A 24594-nucleotide genomic window follows, 5' to 3' on the forward strand; every position below is an offset into this window, starting at 1 on the left:
ACTAAGTGCCCTTTCTAAATTTATGTTGCTGGCAGGTCAGGAAACTCTTTTTTGTTAGGCCAGGTAACTGTGACACCTACACCCACACCCATACCCACACACACACACACACACAAAATCACTATACTTTTCCTCTCTTCCCTTTGCTTGACTCTCTATTCAGTTCTGAAGCAATCTGCTGATATTCATTCATTCCTTCAATCAGCTCTGAGTTTCCTATGTGCAGGGCTGGGTATCATGGAAGCTACAGAGGAAACAATCAATAAGGACCTTGTCCTCAAGATGCTACGTCATGAGGATGCTAATTAATTTAGGAAAGCAAGAAATATTCTTAATAATAGCTAGAACCAATATTGTTTTCATAGGAATCCAGGAGGTTTGGGGGAATCAGATTCAGGGTTGGAAGAACAGGCTCAGGGGCATCTACTGTGAATCACAACCTGTTCTACTTATTGGAACTAAATAGTCATGATAGAAACCTGGAAACCTGTTAACTCACAGAGGATCATCAAATTAAATTCTACATGTTTTTGCCCTTTTGACTCAGTTTAAACAGAGAGTATTCCATCTCCATAACTCTGTTATAAATTAGATGCCCTACTCAGGAGGACACGCCTTTAAAGCTAGTAAAATATCACCTAAGGAAATGAGGCCAGGGACTTCCAAAGGGAATTTCTACCAAAGGCCATGTGGGTGTGACTGTGTCTGGATGGACTGGTCCCAGGAGCACTTGCAATGTTCAGTCTCTGTGGCAATGCCTGGGAGCGGCCAGCCTCATACTGTCTGTGCACCCTGACTCTAGCCCCATTTCTCCAATTTTTCAACCTGCAATGTGACACCCCCCACTCCCCGGGGCCAACTTTGCCAGTTCCATGTCCTGCCAGTCTTGAGTCAGGAGAACCCCCCCTTAATCTCTTCCCCCTTGGTACCATCCTTCACCCCCATGTCTCCCCTGCTCTCCAGACCCTCCAACCCTCCATCCTGTTTCCTTCTGACTTCATACTGTCCAGGAACATCAGCCAGGAGTCCTGTTGACAGTCTCCCACCTTTGCCTGTTTTACATCTAATGCTCTGAATCCCGAGCCAATCCCCAATTGTTAGGGAAAGTGTGAGGTGTAAAAAAATCAAGTGCATATCAGAACAGCCTAGGAGGAAGGCTTTGCCTAAAGGCAAACACATCAAATGGTATTTCTGACAAAGCAGAGAAACCTGGCTCAGGGGAAGGACCATCATTTACCACCCAGTTCCTGCAAAGTTCACGCTTCTCCTTAGGAAAAAAAAAAAAAAAAAAAGACAGGATTGAACAAGCCTGAATTTTCTCATCACAAGGGGTGGTAAGACTACTCAAGATCTATTCTAGTTGAAAATGTCATCTGCTTCCACCTGGGGATGAAGCCGCACTTCAATTTATGCCAAGGTATGAAAGTAACTGTGCCTGTGGCCTCCCTCCCTCAGGCGCATGACCCCTGGGGGAGGAACATGGCTTGGAGAGAACTCCACCATTCTGATGACTGATACCAGAACCCTGGATCATAGAAATGAAATTGTGTTCAGAGCTAATATCCTATTACACCAGGCCATACATATTTAATTCCTTGGGTCTTTCCTCATAAATCAATTCCTCCGGGCCTTTAATCTCGTCAATATCTTTCTTGATATTGAATTTTAAATGCCATTCTCATTGCTAGGCAGAAAAGGCAATCTCTTGTTCTTGATGGGATCAGGCTTCATTTACAGCCAAGGGACACCTGGAGCATGGTCCTGTCCCCTGACAGTGCTGCAAAGATCTGAATGTCAGCCAGAGCAAAACAACCCAGGTGCAGGCCTCCTGGCCGAGGTGGGAGGGTGAGGAGTGTACAGGTGGGCAGGAGGGTGGGGATTGCCCTCCCAATCATAAACACCATTAACCATGGGGTCATGTTTATCAGTACCTTGGGTACCTGAGACTGCTAATGAGAAATCAGAAATACATGTTTTCAAGGGTCTGGGCCCCCAGGATGCCTGAGACATGAAGTGCCCTGCTTCCTCCCGTGGGCCACACAGAGCCAGGAACTCCATTCCTCCATCCTGATTAAGAGCCTGAACCAAAGGATGCACAGTGTACATACATCTGAGGGAGCTCTCCTAGGACATGCAAGGCGAGAGGTAAGCAACACTAGGAAGGAACCCCAAAGAACAGGAGCTGATGGCTAAAAATACTTTCCCCAGGGCTGGTCTCTGATGCAGTAGCACTTTCCCTGTTGTAAAGAAAGAGGGAGGAAATCCAAGAATCCTTTAAGTCATGCAAAATTTGCAAAAAGAGGCAAGAGTGATTTTTACCAGTCTGCAAAAATCATGGGGAAGTTGTAAAAACACAGGAAGTTACGGAAATGCATATCTGAGGGTCTAAATCTGTAGGAAGTAGTGTGGTACCAAGGGCGGGGCCTGGGAACTGTCTGCTAGGGGTGGAGGAGTTAAGTGAGTACAGTGGTACTGAATTTTGAAACAACAACAAAGCTAACTGAAGGTCCATCCATTTATTATCACAGTGCATCAGCAATTCTAAGCAAAATTGGTGATGAAATATTCCTTCCTCATAAAAATCTTCAGTTGATCTAAATTCTAAACAATTGCGACCAGTACTATTAAAATTTAGCAACACATACATCATCTTCAAATTAGCCCATTCCATTGTTTACTCTTTCACAAACATATTCTATATTGAAACTGACTTGCTCCATTTCTCAGCCCTCTCCCCTTCCTCACAAGAGAACTCACCTACACTCATTTTTTTTTTTTTAAATTTAGAATCTTTTGAGCTTGCTTTGAAAGCAGCGTCTCTAGAGTCCCTGGAGCACCACATATATCCTGAATTTCAGCAGTAGATTAAAAATAAACAATGACAGCACACTTACCACAAAGACTACAAACTTGAACTTGGGCTAACTGGATTCATATCACAGGTCTGCTTCAAGAATTTTTATATTTAAAATGTAAAACAGTGAGATTAAAACCTATGAGTGGTATTATTTTGGGTTACTAAGTGCTAATTTTAGTTCCTATATGAAACATCTTAACTGAATTTTAATATTTAAAATATTGAATGTATTGTTAATTGTTAACTTTAAAACTAAAAGATAAATCAAGAAAATGTTAAATTTGTGGCATAATTAGCAGTTGCCTAAACTGTGCCTTTTGCATCAGGTTTTATTAAAATTCACTTATTACTTAAGGGGCAATGATTTACATATAGTATTATGTTAACTGTAATAAAGGATCAAAGTTCAAACTCTTAGGTGGGTTAATGAAAACTACTGAATGGATTTTTTTCATTGTACTATAATATTTTGTTCTGGCTTGGATATATATGAAATTAGATATATTAGAAACTTCCAGTCTGCATCTCCTTCCTGGTCATTATCATCATTTGTATCACTACATGGTTGACACTGAAAGCAATGTCATTTAAAGGAGGGAAAGGATAACAAAGATTCTCTCTTAGTGTTAAATTGAACTAGGTGCAAAATTATCGACTATGTATAGGGCAATCAGGTGCCCAAGAGAGGGATATCATGACCCTGGGCTGGGAGCTGGAAGAAACATCCAGTAGACATGGTTTTAAAGACCATTTCCTTTTTTTTTTAATAAACCCTTGGGAGGGACTTATGTGAAAGACAGATGCTTCCTGGTATTCCTATAAACCAGTGAAATTATCAGCAATGATATGCTATATCCCAAATAAGGCAACAACCTAAAAGAAAGCCAAGGATTGGCACAAAGGCAAAAAATAAGCCAAATGTCAATATTTCAGAAGTTATTAGCCTGATTAGTTCTACTGTTGATTTGCTGTGAAACCTTGAACAAGCCAGTTTACTGCCCTGGTCTCCTCTTTTTCCTAAACTTTCCACCCTCACCACTATCTCATAAGGATTAATTTCTCATCTGCAAAGCAATGCACCAATTAATTTCCTGAACACTGGAAAAGCAGATGCAAAAGTAGTTCAGAAGGCTCTAAACCCATTTTCTCTTTTTTTTAGATGATTTTTCTTTATAGTGCAATTTGCAGTGTCATCTTAGTTTCCTGATCTTCAATTTTTTCCCATATTAAATAAACAATTCTTACCCTTGGGATATTGTGAAATTGAAGAACATCGATTAAATGTGGGAGGCTCCTTGAATGGCAAAAGATACTGAGTTAAATAAAAGTGCTGCCATTATCCTCTCTGAAAAAATGGAGAGGGAAATCCAGCAAGGTCAAGTGAGTTTTAACTGACCTGAGTGAGCAGTGCCAGGGATTAATATTCACAGAGAAAGGTACATTGTTTGCCCCACCCTCACCATGCTGCTTACCGTCCTTCAGCCAATTTCAAAACACAGACTAGCCAACTTGAATTAACATCATTCATGCAATTTATAAGAGAAGATGTCAAATGCCTTGCTGAAGTAGGAATAGATATCAGTGCCAGTCTCTCCACTGCATTTCCTGGCAATTCTGCTGCAAATGATAATCCAATTTGCTGGGATTTATTTATTTGTATCACTCCTTTTGCAATTATATGAGGTGGTTATCACCCCAACCTCTGGGCACATGTACAGTTGTTAATGTAGAAATTTAAAACATTAACATGTTTTCCAGCTGGGTTGCCCATTTACCTCAATAAAACAAGAACCTAATTGAACAGCTGGGTCTTGCAATGTGCTCCAAAGGCCAACAGAGACTGGTTCTTTGTAAGGGTTATAACTCAGTCATGATCAGAGACGACAGCTAGAAAACCCTATATAGGTGACTTGTGACCAAAATCTTGTGGCCATTTTTGGATGTGTCTTTTGCTAGCAATCAGGGCCTGATCAAATTCAGCCACCAGAGAGTCAATCCATAATTCATTTCAGCATCATCAGCAACGTATATTAACACTATCACTAGCCTCTTTGGTTGTAGTTTGGGGAAAGCAGCTTTTGATTTAATGGATGTGGAATAAGGATATGTGTTAGAGGCTTAAGAACTTCTAGTTGAATCTTACTGGTATTGCAAAGACCTAGCATGTTCTGCAGATAAATGAAGGGAGGAAATACAGTTGCAGGTCTTATTCAAGGATGGAACCTTTCTTTATTCTGGATGTAGATGATCCTTATCACCTAACACTTAACTCCAGATAATGGCAGAACTTTAGTAAACATAATTAAATAATTCAATGATTACAATATTTCCAATTTTTCTCAGTTAACACAAATTGACATTTTAAAGACTTGGAGAATCAGATATCTAGGGGCAGGATAGAGAAACATAGTCCCTGAACTTCTTGAATCTTTGGGTGATTCAAGGACAAACTTCATAAATAAATGGGCATATTCATCTATCATAGGAGAAGTGAGAGCAGTCTATCTCTTCCCCCAAGGTTTCCAAGGTATTTTAATACATTTAGTCTGGCCTGGAACCCCACAGTTTAGGAGTCTTAGAATAGCAGTACCCTTGGAGATCTCCAAGTTTTACCTGTTGTTGGCTCCAGGGTCAGGTAAGGGCTGTACCAGACAAGACTCCTTTCCCTGAGTGTTTTTAACAACCTGTAGGTGGTCTTGTTGCAGCTGCTTAGCCTCTGAACTATATGGATTTGTCCTTCTTTGAACTGCAGACACTTTTAAAGGAGAAATAATGATGACAGCAGCAGTAACAGAAAACCTTAACAAATACTGCCATTGTGAAATGTGCCACATATTCTTAATAGCTGGGGCTGAGGTTTAACTGGTAAAATACAATACAGCATCACCATCTTGCATAGATCTTAAAAGTGCAGAGAGAAAATTACCAACTTAAACCAATCTTCTCTACTTCTAAAACATTAAATATAGGAAACTAAGGAAGTAAGCTGAGTTCATCAGACCCTTTGCAATGGTATGGTGTTAGTATGGCCAAGAATGATAACAGCAAAAAAAAAAAAAAAAGAAAAAAAAAAGGTCTTCAGGTTACAAAAATTAAAGGAAACTAGAGCTGTAGCTTCATAATTACTATTGACATCACACACTATAATAAAGAGTTCCTCTAGCCTAAGCCATATCCCTGTTCTCAATCTGCAACTGCATGCAGTTCCATATCACTTGTGGGATGTCTACCTATGTCCTTTAGGTGAAAATTTCAAGCATAAGTTTTGCTGAAGGGCAGCTCAAAGTCCAGTTCCTAACAATAATAGTGCAGAAAAGATGATCATCCATACAATATAGATACTTAAGTTTGCATTACAAAGATGATAGATAGCAAAGTTATTGTTGTCTTCTTAAAAGGAAAGAACAGGGAAACCACATTTTAAGGGTCTGATAGCAGACTTGGTGTACCATGAGTTTTTGCTTCCAGATGACAACTTGAAAATGGAAATCATGATATAGAGCAAATGATAATAAACAGTTGCATTCTAGTCCAAGTAATTAAAAAAAATTATCTCTGGATTAATCGGGGAGGGTTAAAAAAATCACATTTTGTCACTGAGTTCACTGTAGATAACTTTTATCATGGTAAGAAAGTTCTCTGCTATTCCAAGTTGTTAAAAAACTTCACTTTTCTTTGGTTGTTTTAGTTTTAAATCATGAACTGATATTCTTTAGCTACTAAAATGATTATATTACTCCAGCTTTAATCTGTTAATGAGATAGCTTCCATTAACAGACTTTTCTAACTTTGAAACAACCTTGAATTCCTGGACTAAGTCTAATTTTATAATTTATAAAATACCAGATTAAAATTTTCTTTTTTAAAGGATTTTAAATCTATATTCATAAATGACACTGGTCTGTAATTTCCTCCCTGTTTACATGGTCCTTGTCTTTTTTTTTAAAGAGAGAGAGAGAAAGAGAGAGAGAGACAGAGACAGAGACAGAGACAGAGAAGGAGGGAGGGAGGGAGGGAGAGAGGGGAGATTTTTAAAAAAATAATTATTTTCTAGTTTTGGGTGGACACCACATCTTTGTTTGTATGTGGTGCTGAGGATCGAACTCAGGCCGCACACATGCCAGGCGAGCGCACTACCACTTGAGCCACATCCTCAGCCCTGGTCCTTGTCTTGAATGGTATCAAACCTTATGAACTAGTTGGGAAGTATTTCCTCCTCCTTTTGTGTTTTCTGAATAAATTTGTAAAGATTGGCAGAATTTGCCCTTGAATGAGGGTAGAACTTGCCCCTGGAAGCAATTTTGTATCTGCTGTTACTCACTTAAAGTTTGTAATTTTTCTCTAACTTCTGTCTTACATGTATCCTACCAGCTCGGATATTGTATTTTAATTATCAATTACCTCTAAACATTTTAAGTTCAAAGTTTAATTTTTTTGGATACAAGGGTTTAGATGTATACTTCTAACTTCCAAATATATAGGATTTGGCTATCCTTTTTTTTGGCATTGATTTTTCTTAAGTTTTATTGTGATCAGAAAATTATACCACTCCTTTGAAATTTGTTGAGATTTGCTTGAAGGCCCAGTGAAGGATTAATTTTTGTAAATATTTCAGGTATATTTGAAAAGGAGAGTTTTCTGTATATATCCTGGGGATCAAAACTAGTGGCTGAGTTCTGTGAGAATGCTTCATTGGTACAAACACAGGTGGTCACAGCAGTTCAAACTAGAAACAGCAGAGCTGCTTAGAAGAGTGTCCAGATTCTCTAATGTATTTTTAGTCTTTCAGCTAAATACTGGGGTTGTATATTCTTGACCTTAAAGTGTACATCTGTGATATAACCTTGCTTTTTAATATTAAGCAAAACAATTAGGAGAAATTTTAAGCACTGTGCTGCCTCGTCTGGAGGCTTCTCAACTGTCTTTTCTAACTTATCAAGGCTCTTCAAGCCTTTGGATAGAAAGAACCCTGTTGGACCAGAAATATCCGCAATCAGACATATACACATATGGCACCAATGCTGATGTGCTGGCCTGGTTCCTAAGGTTCCAGCTGTCTTTTATAGCTGCGGGCCAGCACAGGTTGCACTGGAGAAGACCAGTGACTGACAGGCCCTAGCATCTCCATTCCAGCAGAGCCTGATAATGACTTCTGAGGACAGGATGACTTGATCCATCCTTACACTTCAACAGACTTCTCAGAAATCCAGACCTGTTTGGTCCACAGGATGACATTGTTTATGGGGCGACGAGCGGGGAAAGAATCAGAGTCTGAGAACCAGGCAACAGTTCAGAGTGTTCAGTTGCTGAGAGTAAATGTGTGCTGACTCAAGGAACCATTAATTAATTAATTAATTAATTCATTCATTCATTCATATAGTTGCTGAGTATGAACCACTAAATTAGCCATAGCAGATTGGTTTAGGTATCAGGATTAGTTTCAGTTCCATTCAGTATCTTAAGAAAAAAATAAATTAACACTTATCTAACTTATGGCCCCTATGTCCCAACTCACAGAGTGAGATATAAATAAACAAGAAAGGAAAAAAAATCTCAGAATGCAGACAGGCAGGAGGGGACAAGAGTCAGGGGCCTGGGTAGTGGGAAGGGAGACAAAGGTGAGGGGCTGGGCTTAGCTCACTGACTTGACTTCTCAATTTGATTGAAACTATATAGTAAATAGGTGGAATTAGGGACTCCCTAGAGCCCTTCCTTGTTCTAACTTTCTGTATTTTGTATTGCTCTTGTTGTAACAATAGTGGTAAACATACGTTTTCTAAATTTGTTTGTTTTGTTTTTTGGTGCTGGGGATCGAACCCAGGGCCTTGTGCATTCATGGCAAGCACTCTACAACTGAGTATATCCTCAGCCCCAGACACAATACTTTTATTTTACTTATTTATTTATATGTGGTTCTGAGGATAGAACCCAGGGCCTCACACACGCTAGGCAAGCACTCTACCACTGAGCCACAACCCCAGCCCCCTAAGTTTTGTATCTAAAGAAAAATTCCAATTATGATCACATTCTACTTTCTTTTCCTTATTTATTTATTTATTAACTGTGAATGGGTTATGTAGTTAAAGATGAGCACAGATTTCACAGAGAAATGGCTAGCAAATTGTGGACATAAAGTCAGGCAAGTCAGTTTCCAGCTTGGCTGAAGACTGGCCTCATTATGAAAGACCCCAAGGGTCCCAAAGGGGAAAAGACAAAACCTGGGAGGCTCTCCTTACATCTTCTCTGAACTTGATCAGTTCATATTACCAAAGGTAGAGTGCCAAAACTCTATCTTGAGTACTCCCTGTCCTTTCTCCCCAAGTGATTAACGGGAGGACTGCTGGGGGAAAATGGTAAAGAGAACTCGGCAGGACAGAGTTTACAGTTAGGCCATTACTAAAACCTTCCTGACATAAATTGTGAGTAGCAATGAAGAAATAAGAAACATAGGGAAGAAATATAAAAGACAGAGAAAAGAGAGCAAGGTATATAGAAAACGAATGAAGTACAAAATTGTAGTGTACGATTGTGTTTAAATGTCTGGAAGTGTGTAGTGCACCATCTCAGTAAATCACTTGCTCGGGATAAAATGTAAATCATGAGTGGAAACACACACCTGACGTGGAAATGAAAGTTTCCCTCCTCACCCTCTCTGAACATATGAGTGATACCCAGCTTTAAATAAACTAAGGTAGTAATGATGGTGAAGACCTAGGAAAAGGACTTGTGGATGTGGGGCAGGACCACAGGGCAAATTAAGAGAACAAAAGGGAGACTAAGATAAAGCTCTGAAAAAATCACTATGTTGGTCTTTCATTATAAAACCTTCAGGAAACAGGTGTTTTCACTGATTAGAGGCGAGAAGTGGGTGGTCTACAAAGTAAGGACCAGATTGGGCACTAACTTTAAGTTTCCCTAGATGACTATTCAGGGTGCTTTGTTAAACAGAGGAGAAAAGGTAGTTTTTAACTAACCATTGAGCATCTTGGAAGTGAATTCCCAATTCCATACTTTGGTTACAGTTCCAGGAACTTTAACTATGTTTGGCTATCCCATTGGTCAATACTTAGAAGTGATCAACACTGTGTGTTTTTATGTATCTAGAGAAAATGACCGGAAGGAGACATGCAGATGTTAATAACAGTTAGATCTGGGTAGTAATGCTATGAATAATTTTTGTTTCCTGTTAATTATTTACCTTTATATTTCCAAGTTTTCTGCATTGAGCATGAGTTCTTTTGCAAAATGGAAAATAAAACAAAAACTAAAATGACAAACTTGGGCTCAGGAAAACAATAGTCCCACCTACATTTCTGCCCCTTTGTGTATTCTCTTATTCAGATAAAGAGGAGTTTTTTTTCTGACTCATTTTTTGTTTCCAAGTTGTGTTCCTTCACAGAGATAAGAGGAAAAGCAAGAATATCACTTAGAAAGCTAAATGATGATCTCACAGAAAGATAATATCACTTAGAGTAGGAAAATAATGATGAGATAGAGAAGACAAATTTAAAATATGCTTTTGTGTTCACAATGACTGGGTAAGCTTTTGTATGGTAAGATGTGGAGGCAGGGTTTGGGAAGGTAATTGTTGGAAAATCTATCCTTGCTTCCTCTTCATAACCTCCGTTTCTGATGAGAAGGATATTGGCCCATCTTTCGAATCCCCAGGTTGCCTCTCCTAACCAGCTGCATGGAGAAAGCCCTGGAGCTTGATGCCCTCCCAACTGCAGCCCGATTGGAGAGGCGGATAATTGCATGAGTCTGGCTGGGAGCAGGACACCTGCTGTATGCAGGCAGCCATGGAACTGGCAGGGTTCAGGGCTTCCAAGTGAAGGAGCAGGCTTCTGTGCACTGGCAGGCTATAAAGAAAGGAAGTCAAGGCCAGACCATCAGGATTCATTTTAGCATCCATGGCTAGAAGGAGAGAGATGGCAGTGGTCAAGCTGAGTAGAAGGCTAGAATGTGTCTGTGGCAAAAGTCTGGCTTGATTTACTACATTTAAGAAAAGATCCATTTCTCTATAAATCTGGTACTCATAGTGTAATATGGCCTATAAGTCAGGAGGCAATTTCCAAAAGAGGTGGTGAAAGGGAAGGTCATTCAAAGCCTATCCAACCACTGCTGCTGGCAGAGTCAGGAAAAGCAGTTCCTCCAGTCCAGGAATGGCTGCAAGTCGACTAGAGATTCAAGGTTTCCTATGCAGATGTCAGAGAAAGCTGCAGAAGGCAGAAGCCAGATGATTGTAATGGTCTGCAGGGCAATGCCATTATTTCTTCTCCTGGCTCCTACAATGATTCGTCTGCTGGCCTCATTATTTTCAGAAGGAATGATTACTAATGAGGATGCATTTGATGATCAGATTAATTAATGGCAGAGTGGGATAACTAATGATGAGATGAAACCTCCCATAGTTAAGTTTTATTAGGCTTCTCTTTCTCTTCCCAGAAGTGAAGAGATTTATTTTTGCAGTTCAAATTTAATAACTAAAAGCCGCATGTATGTTATTTTCCTTTGGCTAGCTCTTACTCTGCTAATGCAAAGACCAAATTAGCGCTGTGACAACGAGTCAGAAAACAGACCATGGGTTTTTGCCATGGTACTGTTACAATGCATAAACACTCGAAAGATAGAACTCCCCAGGCTTTTGGAGTTGGAGGTGTAGCTCAATGGTAGAGCACTTGCTTACATGCACTAGACCCTGGGTTCAATTCCCAGCACTGCCCAGAAACCAACAAAAAGCAAACTTCCCAGGCTTCTGCAATCATGGTCACTGTAGTTCTAAGGCACTATTTTTCAGAGAAGGCCTCAAAAAGTTATGGGACAACAGAAGGCGTACAGAAGCTGTGGCCAGACAGATTTGGGATGGAGTCCAGTCTTTGCCAGGTATACCTGCATGCTGGGACAGTTACTTGACACCTGTAGGTCTGTTTCTTTCTTTCTTTTGGGGTACCACGTGTTGAACTCAGGGGCACTTGACCACTGAGCCACATCCCCAGCCCTATTTTGAATTTTATTTAGAGACAGGATCTCACTGAGTCACTTAGCTCCTCACTTTTGCTGAGGCTGGCTTTGAACTTACGATCCTCCTTTCTCAACCTCCTGAGCCACTGGGATTAGAGGTGTGCACCACAGTGCCCAGATGTAGCTCTGTTTCTTTCTGGAAAAACTGGCCTGGGCTTATGCTTTGAGCTGTTGTGAAGATTGAGTAAAATACTCTACAGGTGCTTCTGTGAGGAGTAGCCTTCCTGGAAGTGGCACAAGAGCAATCGCACAAGCTATATGGGATCAGGGAACTTTGGATCTGGACTCATCTACACTTACTCTGTGAATCCTGAGTCTTCTCTTAAATTTCTGCAGCTGTTTATATTTTTTACCTGGAGCATGGCAGTTGCCGTCTGCATCTGCATAGCAGCTTTTTGAATTGGGTTTGCAGATGTGGTCTCATTGTATGACAGCTAAGCCTCAGTGAGTCAAAAGGACTCACTCTCCAGGTGAAGAACCTAGGCTCAGACAGCCTGATGTCCCAAAGCAGAACAAAAAACAGTGAAGCCAGAGCCTCCTTTTCCTTTCACTAGTTCAGTGTCATCTTATTATTCATGCCTTCAGTGGTGTGAACACAGCTTCTTTCTTCCCTCATCTTATGATATGACTTCTCTCCGGGGAAGACAGCAAGGTACCCCATGGTCCACCCTTGCTTCAAGTTGCTAATTAAAAAAAAAAAAAAAACCCTTAGGGAGGTTCTCCTCTCCATTATCTTTACTTTTTGTCTTTCTGTCTTCTCCAGAGTCCAACAGGAAAGTGATTTGAAAACTCCCAAGCCCCTAACAGATGTCAGGTGCAATCATTTCCAATAGGCAGGACTTTGTAATGTAAAGCCCCGGGCCAAGAATTAGAGAATTGATTTCTATTTTTGGTTCCAAGTGTAGCCAACAATCTCTGCAACAGTCTCCTGCTGAAGTGGGATAGCTACCTTCTCCAGGTGTAAGGGGGAAGGCACGCTGCAAATGTCAGAGCATGCACATGTTGCCAGCAGGAACTCTACAAATGACCTTGAGGAGGCTAATGAAGTTTCATCACGTGGGCTTCGACTATAATGCACCAACCCTAAGTATGTGCCTGAAGAATGGAAAGAAAATGAAATGACAAACTCTGGGATAATGAAAAGAAAGGGAGATCACAGTGGACTCAAAATCTGGCTGCTCTTGTGAGCCCTGATGTTTTAGACATTGGACCCTTTTAAAGCTCCGTCATCTGAGAGATGTCCATGTTATTCTGATCAAGTAAAATGCCAGTGGCTTTTAATGTGAATGTGGGAAATGTCTTGCAAATTATTTTCTATGCCAAAAAAAAAAAAAGGAACTGCATCTGGGTAGTTGAAATGGAATCAGATAAACGTGGGGTATGTCTGCAGTCACAGCTTGTAAAGACTCCAGGTTTTTATGTGTCTATTTATACATGCATATATTTTTGAACTTTTTGGAGCCGAAGGCTTTACTAAAAGTAGTCCTGTGGCACTATATGGTAATAATGATGTTTTCTTGCCCTGTCCAGTGGTACCGAATTCTTATGTGTATGATGTACAATGCTTTCATATATTAAAGACATTATGATAATATTGTTAAAAGCTTCTTCCCGGATGAGTCAACAATGAGATCATCACATATATATTATTATTCCTTCCAACTGGCCATTTCTGATAGTCAGAGACTCTACTTAGACAGTCAATGTTTTTGACTAGCATCTAGATAGATACTGCATAAGAGCCCTTAAGATATAATTATAAAAAATGTTGAATTTCTTCTCATAGAGGGATTTATCCTTTTCCCTTTCTTGTCCTTCTGTGTTTATGCCAGTATTTTTTTTTTTTTTAGTTTTAACAACAGATAAAGAATTAGTTGTTCTTCCACAGCACCTTCCCATATCTCTGCAAGTCCTTCTCAACCTGATTTGGGACATTTTCTACTCTTCTACTTTCTGCATAGTCCGTGGCGCCTAGGCTCCTTTGTACCATCGTTTTTGTTTTTTCTGTTTGTTGTTTTCTTTGGTTCCCTGCCTCCTCTGTCTTCTAAGAAGACAGACTGGGTGGCTAGCAAAGTTAGCCATTCCTCTATCTTTATGGCTATCGCAGCCCCTTCATGTCTCCTTTCCCGACTGCTTGTCTTCCTTTTCCTCCTTCTAATTCCCTTTTAATCCTAGAACAACTATTTTTTACTCCAAAATATGCTGCTTTAAGTTGCCTTCATAAAATTTGCTTGCTGTTCTTTCTTTCCTTCTATTTCTGGATGGCCAGAATAATTTGCAACACCCTCCCCACCTCTACACCTGGCCACATGCTAAATAAGAATCCATCCAAAGACTGGGTTAAAGTTAAAAGCCCCTGAAACAGGTTTCTGTTCAAGATATCAGATGCAGCATGTGTGTGTGTGTGTGTGTGTGTGTGTGTGTGTGTATGTGTGTGTGTTTCCCTTCCTCTAGGAACTTGATTCAAATATCTGTCAGTGAAGAAATTTATATGAGCAAACCAAACAGAAAGGGAATTCCAGGGAGTTCATGGTATATGACAGGTTTTGCACCTGTAGCATCCTCTTCTTGCCTTAAAATGGAGCCTGCTGGTCAGTGAGCCCCCAGCTACCATGCGGGAGAAGACAGCCAGGCAGGAGTGCTGGATGCAGCAATGAGCAGACTGCACATTTAAACAGACAGATGGCGAATCACAACCTCACTCATGAAGAAGCCTGTCATGAAAGAGACTAAAATTCAAAAACTGAACAGCCAATACTGGAATTAATGGAAATGTCTTGGGAACAAAAGGAATTTAAAAAATTCTAATTAGTATTCTCAAAAAGAGTTGAGAACATACCATAAAACAAAACAAAACAAAAAGAATGTGACTACATGAAAAGAGAATAATCACAGAACAAAATAAAGTTTTGGAAATAACATAATTATCAAGCAGAAACTTCAATGGAAAGGATGAAAGAAAAAGTTAAAATGGAAAATGTTAGATAAAGAACATCATCCTCATAGATCCATTATCTGAACGGTGCTTATTTCAGAAAAAAAATGAAAACCTGAAATGAGCTGGGTGTGGTGGTGCATGTCTATAATCCCAGTGGCTTGGGAGGCTGAGGCAGAAGGATCACAAGTTCAAAGCCAGCCTCAGCAACTTAGCGAGGCCCTAAGCAACTACGTGAGACCCTGTCTCTAAATAAAATACAAAAAAGGGCTGGGGATGTGGCTCAGTGGTTAAATGCCCCTGAGTTCAATCCCCAGTACCAAAAACACAAAAAAGAAAACCTGAAATGGAAGGATCTGAAAACTCTCATGCTAAGTGAAATAAGCCAATTTCCAAAAACCAAAGATCAAATGTTCTTTCTGATATGTGGATACTAACCCACAACAAGGGGGGTGGAATGAAGAATAGAAGTGCAGTGGACTAGACAAAGGGAATGAAGGAAGAGAGGGGGAATGGGAATAGGAAAGACAGTAGAATGAATCTGACATAACTTTCCATGTACAGATATGACTATACCACCATGAAGCTCCATATCATGTACATCCACAAGACTGGTATCCTAATTAGATTAAGACATACTCCATGCTATGTCAAAATAGACTCTACTGTCACATATAACTAAAAAGAACAAATAAATTTAAAAAAATAAAATCTGAAAACAAAAGTGAAAAATGATCAAGAGGAGAGACTCCCTTGTAAATAAGCCCTCAAGGCATATTGGTCTCCCAGCTTTCCTAGCACACCCTTCTCGATGGGCTGGGAGAACTGGGTCTGCTGCACTTTTGAGGATTTTCACAGCTTTCAAGAGTTTTATTTTTTAAAAGAAATTATCTCTTCCCTAAAATTTTCTAATCATTAAGAGCAGCAACATCTGCACCCCATCCACCTACATGGCACGGAATCAAACGCCACCTTCACCTCTACACTCTGTCTCCCCACCACAGCCACCTACACCTCCATAGCCAGCATTGACACCTCATGTGCCACTCCGGTTGTCATTATTATTGTCCTGATTTCGACATACACATCATACTTCATTACATGTGAGTGTAGGGGTGCAACCAAGCATGAGCTTTTCTCTATCACTAAGAAAAGAAAAAGTAATTATTAAGCAATTATTGTTTACACAAGTTTGCAGTAGGCCTGATTAACTTACTCATGTTCTACTTTGAAAACACTTACTGATTCCTTAATATGTACCCCTAAAGACGACTCTTGCCTGACTTCAGCAAACTAACTGGGGTTACCCCATCGGGAAAGCAGTGATAATTTAGTTCTCCAGGTTCCATAAAATCAATATGAATTAGTGAGATTCTGTAATGCAAATACAGAAAATCACACATATGTTCTTTGATTTTAAGGAGAAAAATACTTGCTATTTCCCATTTTCCCCTATCTTCCCTTGCTGAAAGTTGTTCAGACAGCTGTCAAGCACTGGCCCTTACTAATGTCGAGCTAAGAGCATTAGAGAGCCATTGTTCTACACGGGCCAATGGTTTGCTGGCCTAAGACAGCTGGTCTTCAGATTGGATTTGCTAACACTACTGAAAAAGCATCAGATTAAAGTATTTATGAAGGTGGCTTCCAACAATCACCCTTAGTCTTACACAGTTTTATGCTCAGCAGTTTTTAAAGGCATCTGTTGTTATCTGAATATTTAGTAGTCCTGTCCATATGATTTACAGAGGCTTCAAAAAGAATTTTGAATTTAAAATTTATTGTTTAAAAATATGATACTCTGACCTTTCCTTAGGGAATGAATGCAAAAATATTATTTAAACTTAGGTGTGGATAAAAGCATAATGAGATACCACTATGCACTTACTTCTAAGGCTAAGATGATAAAACCAACTGTGCCAGAGTTAAATGATGAGGATGTAGGAAAACTGGAATTCCTGAGCAGTCCCATGAGAACACACAACGGTACAAGTGCTTTGGGAAACAGTTTCTTAATAAGTTGAACAGGCTTACATACGATCCAGAAATCCTACCTCTAGATATTTACACAAATGAAATGAAATATTATGTCTAAACAAAAAGCCAGTTGATGAACATTTATAGCAGATTAATTCACATTTGCCCCAAACAAGAGACCACCTAAATGGTGAGCCGACAAACAAACTATAGTTCTTCCCTACAATGGAATACAACAGAGCATAAAAAAAGGAATGCATTTCTTATACACACGGCAAGCGATATAGATGAATCTCAAATTCAAAGTGCTAAGTAAAGGGTGCCAGACTCAACAGGTTGCATACTACAAAATTCCTCTGATGGGACCTTCTCGAAATGGCAAGAACAGAGGCTGGAACACAGATCAGGAGTTGCTAGGAGTAAGGCTGGCTAACGGGGGACATGAGGGAATGATGATGGAAGTGACATATTGATTGTGGCAGTGATAGCTATGTGGTTGTATGCATTTGTCAAAATTCACAGAACTACACACCTAAAAAGAGTAAATTTTATCATATATATTTTACCTCCATGATCTTAACAATTCAGTGTAACCTTAAGATTTGAAACATTGAAACAAGAATTTAAAATATGTTCTTTTTTTTTTTTTTCCTTTTTTTGGTACCAGGGATTGAACTCAGGGGTACCGACCACTAAGCCACATCCCCAGACCTATTTTGTATTTTATTTAGAGACAGGGTCTCACTGAGTTGCTTAGAGCCTCGCTTTTACTGAAGCTGGTTTTGAACTTGCCATCTTTCTGGCTCAGCCTCCCAAGCTGCTGGGATTATATATTATATGTTCATTTTTAACACCTGAAGATACAAATGAAAGTAAAAATAATGGCTATCCCCATGGCAGAGATGTGTTAGCTTCACTACTGTCTTATGATTTGGTAAAGACTCCCATGTTACCATGGATACAAGCCATTGTTCCCTTTTGTATGAACCTAGAATATTATTAAATTGTGAGTAACGTACAGTGCAGGGGTAACTCAGAAACATCCGAAGTCACCCAAATGTTTTTCATTTTTAAGAACCCTGCCCATGTTTTCTTGTTGAACATGTGAGCAACTGTGATATAAGTGAACTATCCTTCAGGGATTAAAAGAAGAAAAAGTTAAAAACTTGGTGGCTGGGGCTGGAGTTGTGGCTCAGTGGTAGAGTGCTTACCTAGCATGTGTGAGGCACTGGGTTCGAGCCTCAGCACCACATAAAGATAAATAAATAAAAGGTTTTTTGTCCATCTTCAAATTTTTAAAAAAGACAAAAAAAAAAAGAACTTGATGTCTAAACTTGAAGAAAAGTCTAAAAAAATGCTAGTTCTTAGGTCACTGAAATTCTTTACTCTGTTTTGTTTGGTATAGGAATAATTTCCGAAATGTAGATGGATTGAAGACCAAGGACACATGGGAGGTGTTATCGTTGGAATCTTCCCCTTCCCCTAGAGGCCTATATGTATATGTGGTGCTGTTGGGAGGTGGTGGAACCTTTAAGAGGTAGGGCCTAGTTGGAGGAAGTTAGCACTGCGAATGTACCCTGGAAGAGGATATTGGGAACCCAGCCCCTTTCTCTTTCTTTTTCTCTTTGCTTCCTGGTTGCCATGAAGCCAGCAGCTCAGGAACTCCCACCATGATGTTCTGCCTAAAACAGGCCCCAAAGCAACAGGATCAACTGACCATGCACTGACACCTTTGAAACTGAGCCAAAATAATTCTTTCCTCCTTATAAGATGATTTATCTCAGGTAGTATTTATAGCCAAAGAAAGCTAACACAGGAGGCTAGCTCCTCCTCTCCTTGCTGGTGGGGAAGACCATGGTTTCCTAAGTGGCTAGGGGGTAGATTAAGAGTAGGTTTTAAAATCAGGAAAAATCCTAAGTCCTGGGATCCAAGTGAACAAGTTGTGGTCCTTCACTCACATGTTAAAGGATATGGTAGAAAAAGTACTCTTAAAAAGCACCTATCTGAGAGCTGTATGAGAGCTGTGCTGCCACACGTGTGGTGGTACATCCACCTAACAGCCAGTAAAAACTCAGGCTGCTGCAGATGCCTGGCTTGAGGCTTAAGAGCTTCCTAGTGCTAAGGGAGCACCACACACATCCCGGTGTCAGATCTTACTTACTCACCTTCTCTGCCTCGCCTTCTCTGACTTCTTTTAGATTTAAATCTTAAAGGTCTTACCTGCTCTTAATCTTTTCAGGAGGAAAAGAGTGCCCGTTGCCTAAAGTGTGACAGTAGTTTGCAGGCTGTGTCAGGCGTCATGTTCTTTGGGGAAATCTACAGATTCTCACCCTGGCAACTTCCTCTCCCCCACACCCCACGTTGGGGCATATGGACAACCCTGGAGCCTCACACAGCAGCTGTTACATCGATTTCCGAGTACAGGGACCTGAGCAACGACTGTAATGACATTTTCCTGGCTGGCTCTGACCTCTGAATCTCACTGATTAGTCTAACACACACTGTGAACATCAACCAGTTAGAACTCAAAGCCAAGTCTCAAAAAATTGCTTTAAAATGGCAAGAGATGTTTAAGACATAATTTCTGTGACCTGGCCATTAACGTGCTCACTTCCCAATCCGTGATTCTTTTTTATATCTTTCCCTCTCAATTATTTTTCCCTGTGTGGCTCAGGTTTCTGTGGTAGTTATCCCTAATCACTGAAACACTTTGGTCGGCAATTTGTGCTCCTGGGCTTAGAGGGCAGTCAATATGGATGGGAGAAATTGGGAAAAAAAAAAAGATCCTTCTCATTAAATATTTTAATATTTCTTTTGTTTAAATAAAAACAACCATTTTTTTCCAGAAAATATTGGTTGGATTTGAATATTCAGAGAGGTCGTTAAAAATACCTATGTGTAAATGATGATAATTTATGCTTTATTATTCTAAGATGACTCAAAGGCCCTAATACCTAAAGAACATCAATTAATTTTTTCAGATACAAATCCAGATATGAATCTGATTTCCTCTCTCCTCTACTTCTTATTTCCCACAACACATGCTCCTTTTTCATACTCCAAAGCCCACCGTCTTCTCTTCTTTTGTCACAACTTCCATAAATACATAGCCTTAGATTCAATATGCCAGGCTCAAGTCTGGCACTCTGTTCTAAAGTCACCCAGCCCCACCTCCAGGGCTTTCTCCAATCCATCAACAAACATATCTTACATCTGACCAGACGCTACGTATGATCCTGAAGCAGAAACAATAGAGTTTGTATTTATACTGATCTTATAAACAAAACAAACTGCTTTCATAAACATTAGTGGTGATGCTTTGGATGTGAAGTTCTGTGATTAAAGACCACTTGCTTTATAACAGGCCAGGATTTGCTGACCATTTGCCAGGAGGCCAAGCTTCACATACAATCTTTTGCCCTCCTAAATTCTTTCCCTTTATTTCCTACCTCTGGGGTAAATTTTTTCAACATTTTTTTTTTGTTTGTTTGTTTTTAGATACCAGGGATTGAACTCAGAGGCACTCAACTGGTGAGACACATCTCTTGCCCTATTTGGTATTTTGTTTAGAGACAGAGTCTCACTGAGTTGCTTAATGCCTTGCTTTTGCTGAGGCTGGCTTTGAACTCACAATCCTCCTGCCTCCGACTCCTGAGCTGCTTGGATTACAGGCGTGCGCCACCATGCCTGGCTCAATCATATTTCTTAAGCTTGACTTTTCTCCAGATTCTACTCGTCCACAAAATGTCACTGGCACTTTTCTTTCCTATGAACTTAGCTTTATGGTAGTTGTTTCTTCTTTATCCTTTCTGGCAAATGGCTGCCATTTTGCTCCCATTAAACACACATATCCTTTCCTCATTAAAAATACTTAAATTAAGTGCCTGGGCCTGGTACCTGCTGCATGCCTTGCATGGTTTGCTGCAGGAACTGCAGCTGCTGGTCCTTGGTGAGGTTTTCTTCTGTTCGAAAAAGCTGCTCTTTTTCTTGTTTCAGCAGCTCCACCTCATTCCTGTAGGCGTCCAGCTGCCAACGGAGACTGTCATTCTCCTCTTTAAGAGCATAGGCCTGAGCAGCCAGGGCTGAAGGACAAACAGAAAGAGTTCAAGTGAGTTTTATTCTTGCTTAGATTGAAGTCTTTAGTGGGAAAGGGAGTCTCTCACCTAAACTCATAATGTTCACACTGTATCGGCTGAGATTTAAGACCCAAATGTCTTGCCTTGGGGCTTTTTATTTTGCAGCTGGTGAGCATCACTTCTGTTGGAAGTTTTTGTGATTTTGTCTTTGTATTGTTTTTTGCTTTTGCAGCACTGGGAAAGGAACCCAGGGCTTTGCACATGCTAGGCAAGCACTCTACTATTGAGTTCCACCCTCAGCCCCTTTATGGACTTTTTATCTCTTCTATTTGCCTTGTCTTATGTATGAATGCTTCTTGTAGGCACAGATCAATTCCTTCCAATTCTTGTCTCCTGACCTTTTCCCCAACCCCAGACACCCACATACAAACTGTCCTGTATTGCTCAGTGATGAGGATTTTCAGAATTTCAGGCAAAAATCACATCTACCACATTGTTGTCAGCTCTCATTTTGCAGGATTGCTCTGCTACGTGAAGTGCTGCTTTCTTTCAAATAGTCAGCTGTTCCCTTCCACAGGTTGAGGCATGCAGCAGCCTCCCAGGGGAGAGAGGAATTTATATGCACACCACTCCTTCCTGCTCTATTGCTGGGACAAATTGCACAAATTGTTTTCTCTAACTCCTATCAGAATGGTAACCTAGTTCCATCTGTTTCACCAACAGATTAAAACTCTTTTCCCTGCAAGGCTGAGTGCTTTCTCTCCTCCTCCTCCTCCTCCTCCTCCTCCTCCTCCTCCTCCTCCTCCTCCTCCTCCTCCTCCTCCTCCCTAAAACCTGAAATTCCCAATGTGTAGATTCTGACTTCATTCACATCTCCATCTCACTGAGAAACCAAGACAGTTCACTCAAGGTCTTACACATCTCAAAGCTTCAGAAACAGTTGAAGCCAAATTAAAGGGAAGACAGGGTGGTTCAAAACCAAGATAGAGGAGGGGAATCCAGCTCCATACTTTCTACCCTCTTGCCTCATGGTCTCTCTAATAATAAAAGGGCCTGTTGAACACTGAAAGAGCACCAGACCCTGGACCAAGAGGTTCATCTGAACTGACACACTTAACCCTGACTCCCCACTCAAGCCTAGGATGAAGGTGTTCTGATCCCCATTCTTACAGATGAAAGAAATGAGGCCCAGAGAAGGCAGATACTTATTTGATCACACAAAGTAAGCAGCTGGCACGGTCTCCAAACACAGACGGCCAGCACAAGAGTCCTTGCTGTCCACCTTGTCAGTTCCTGTAGATTTAGTTTACCAACTGCTCAAAACCAGTCTCCTGTTCTCCCCTCTACTCTCCCACAGGTGTCCCATCACTCCCTCCCCCTCACAAAATTCTACTTTTGTGAGCAAGAGAAAAGTGGATGGAAATCCGAGAAGCTGGTTATGAGAAACTCCCTGGTAGATGTAACTTCTGGTATGTAAGAGAGCCACTCACTGAGCAACAGGCTCTCAATACATGCTCACTTCAAACCCCGCCCCAATTTCCTGCATTCAAAGGCCACAGGAGGTCAGCCTCCCAGATGCTCCACCTGCACACTGCAGTAAAATGATCATTGGGCTTTACTGAGGTGCTCTGAGACCTCAGTGAATTCTCTCCACAAATATCAAACATCAAATTATGTTAATGATAGTTTTACAGTTAAGTGTTTTATGGTATTCCACTCTGTAAAATGATTATCTATGTGGAGCACACACTGAAATACTAATCAAACAGAACGTGCAATTAACCAGGAAAGTCCCCACCTCGAGCCATTAGGCATCAGTTAGTCAGCAAACATTCACTGTATATTGCCCTGTGCCCACATCTGTCTGAGAATATGGGATCACAAGATGTGGGGACAGGGGCTGGGGATGTGGCTCAAGCGATGGCACACTCGCCTGGCATGCGGGCGGCCCGGGTTCGATCCTCAGCACCACGTACAAAACAAGGATGTTGTGTCCACCGATGATTAAAAAAAAAAAATATTAAAATTCTCTCTCTCTCTCCCCCTCTCTCTCTCTCTTTAAAAAAAAAAAAAGATGAAAAGACGTGGGGACAGAACATGTCTCTTCTATCAAATAACTTAAAATCAAATAGAAACTGACACATTTAAAAGGCAACTGACACATTCACAGGAAGAGCAGCATGACCACTGGCCTAGAGTGGGATGTGACAAAGGAAAACACTCTATAGGAATTTAGGGAAGAGGAAGAAAAATGCAAACTGGAAGAATAGAAGAGGGCTTTGGAAGATGAAAATTCCAGGACTGGGGACAGATGGCTCAGTTAGAAGCAAGATCATAAGCAAAAGTCCTGAGACGAGAAGGCAGAATATGCAGAGCAGGAAGGAGAGAGGCTTGACCAAAAAGGCAAATGTCAGTCTGGAAGCTGGGAGAGAATGGTGAGCCACGTGGGGGCTGTCAGGAAGGTCAAGCTCAGTGGGGTGGCCAATTGAGAGCTGAAGGTGCCTGGGAATTGGTGATTTAGGAAGATTCATTTGGCAATGGTGCGTGGAATGAACTGGAGGCTGAAGAGAATGAATAAAGGAAATTTTATTTGGTGTAGATGGGTGTGCAAAACCAAGGAGCGGCCAATTTTACGGTTTTCAGGGACGTAGAAAATCGGAAATGACCCAGGGCATACCCAGGAGCACGAGCTAGTGCTTTTTAACATCCTGCAGGCCAACATCAAGACTCTTCTGCACCCTGAGATACCAACTCCTGACAACTCAGTTCACCCATCCACAAGGAAATGGTTATGAGACATCGTTTGAAAGAAGGATGTTGTAATAGGGCAAAATCACAGAAAATGCAAATGATAAAAAAAGTGTTGGCACTACACAAGCACATTACTACATTTAGTGGCATTCAAAGACACTTAAGTTATTTCCTTAGGAAGCTCTATTTGGCCCCTTTTCAATTCAGAGTGGCATTTTTATTATCATAACTGATAGCAGGTGTTTGTGAAGAAATCGATTAGTATGCAGGGATGGAAATTACATTTTCCAAATGAATTGCATAGTTTGCAAGATATGCTGAAATCTGTGTAGCAAAATGCAGGCAGCTATAAAGCATGTGCCAGCAACATTATTTAAATAAATTATCTGAACATAAATACATATAGGAAAGTGCACCATCCATTATTTTAGGGACTCTCTTATAGGCCTATGGAATGGTACTGCTGAGAGCTCTTATTCTTGGCTAAGCCAAATGACCACTTTGCCTGCCAAGCAGGATACAATGCTGTTTGCATTCCAGGAATAGGAATGTGATATATTTAAAAGAAAAGGAAGGAAAGATTGCTGTAATGCTTTCCCCACCAAAAAAGAAAAAAAAAATCAATACCATAGCCAATCCCATCATCATTTTTATAATCGGAGCACTAACTGATTTATATTCCTGATTAAAGGATTTCAAGCTTGATATTTACAAAAAAAAAATCTGGTCATTCATGTGGCAGCAAAGTGGCTATCTTTCAAAGGGTGAGAAATCACATATTGACTCCACTTGACTTCAGGTCACCTGTTGTAAATATTATTTAGGATGGGCTGTCATCCTGGGTTTACCTCTCAGACAAGGCTACTTGGAAGAGACTACATTATATTTTTTTTAAGCCAGCTCTTAAGGAAACAAAGTCCCAATTTCATACCTCATGTGATTTCTCAGTGTGTTAAAAATTCAGAAATTTGAAGGGTCAA

General features: G+C 40.5%; 1 protein-coding gene across 12 annotated transcripts in view; it reads right to left on the reverse strand.

The window, feature by feature from the left end:
* The window catches only part of Enox1 (ecto-NOX disulfide-thiol exchanger 1), a 521454-nt gene that overhangs the window by 77845 nt on the left and 419015 nt on the right, over positions 1-24594 (reverse strand). For all 12 annotated transcript variants that reach the window (XM_040281478.2, XM_021719677.3, XM_040281477.2 and 9 more), the window contains one exon: positions 20685-20869. In XM_040281478.2, coding sequence (XP_040137412.1) covers positions 20685-20869 — 185 coding nt within the window. The remainder of the gene's footprint in view (positions 1-20684; positions 20870-24594) is intronic.

The sequence above is a fragment of the Ictidomys tridecemlineatus genome, chromosome 6, assembly GCF_052094955.1.
Source record: "Ictidomys tridecemlineatus isolate mIctTri1 chromosome 6, mIctTri1.hap1, whole genome shotgun sequence".
NCBI lineage: Eukaryota > Metazoa > Chordata > Mammalia > Rodentia > Sciuridae > Ictidomys > Ictidomys tridecemlineatus.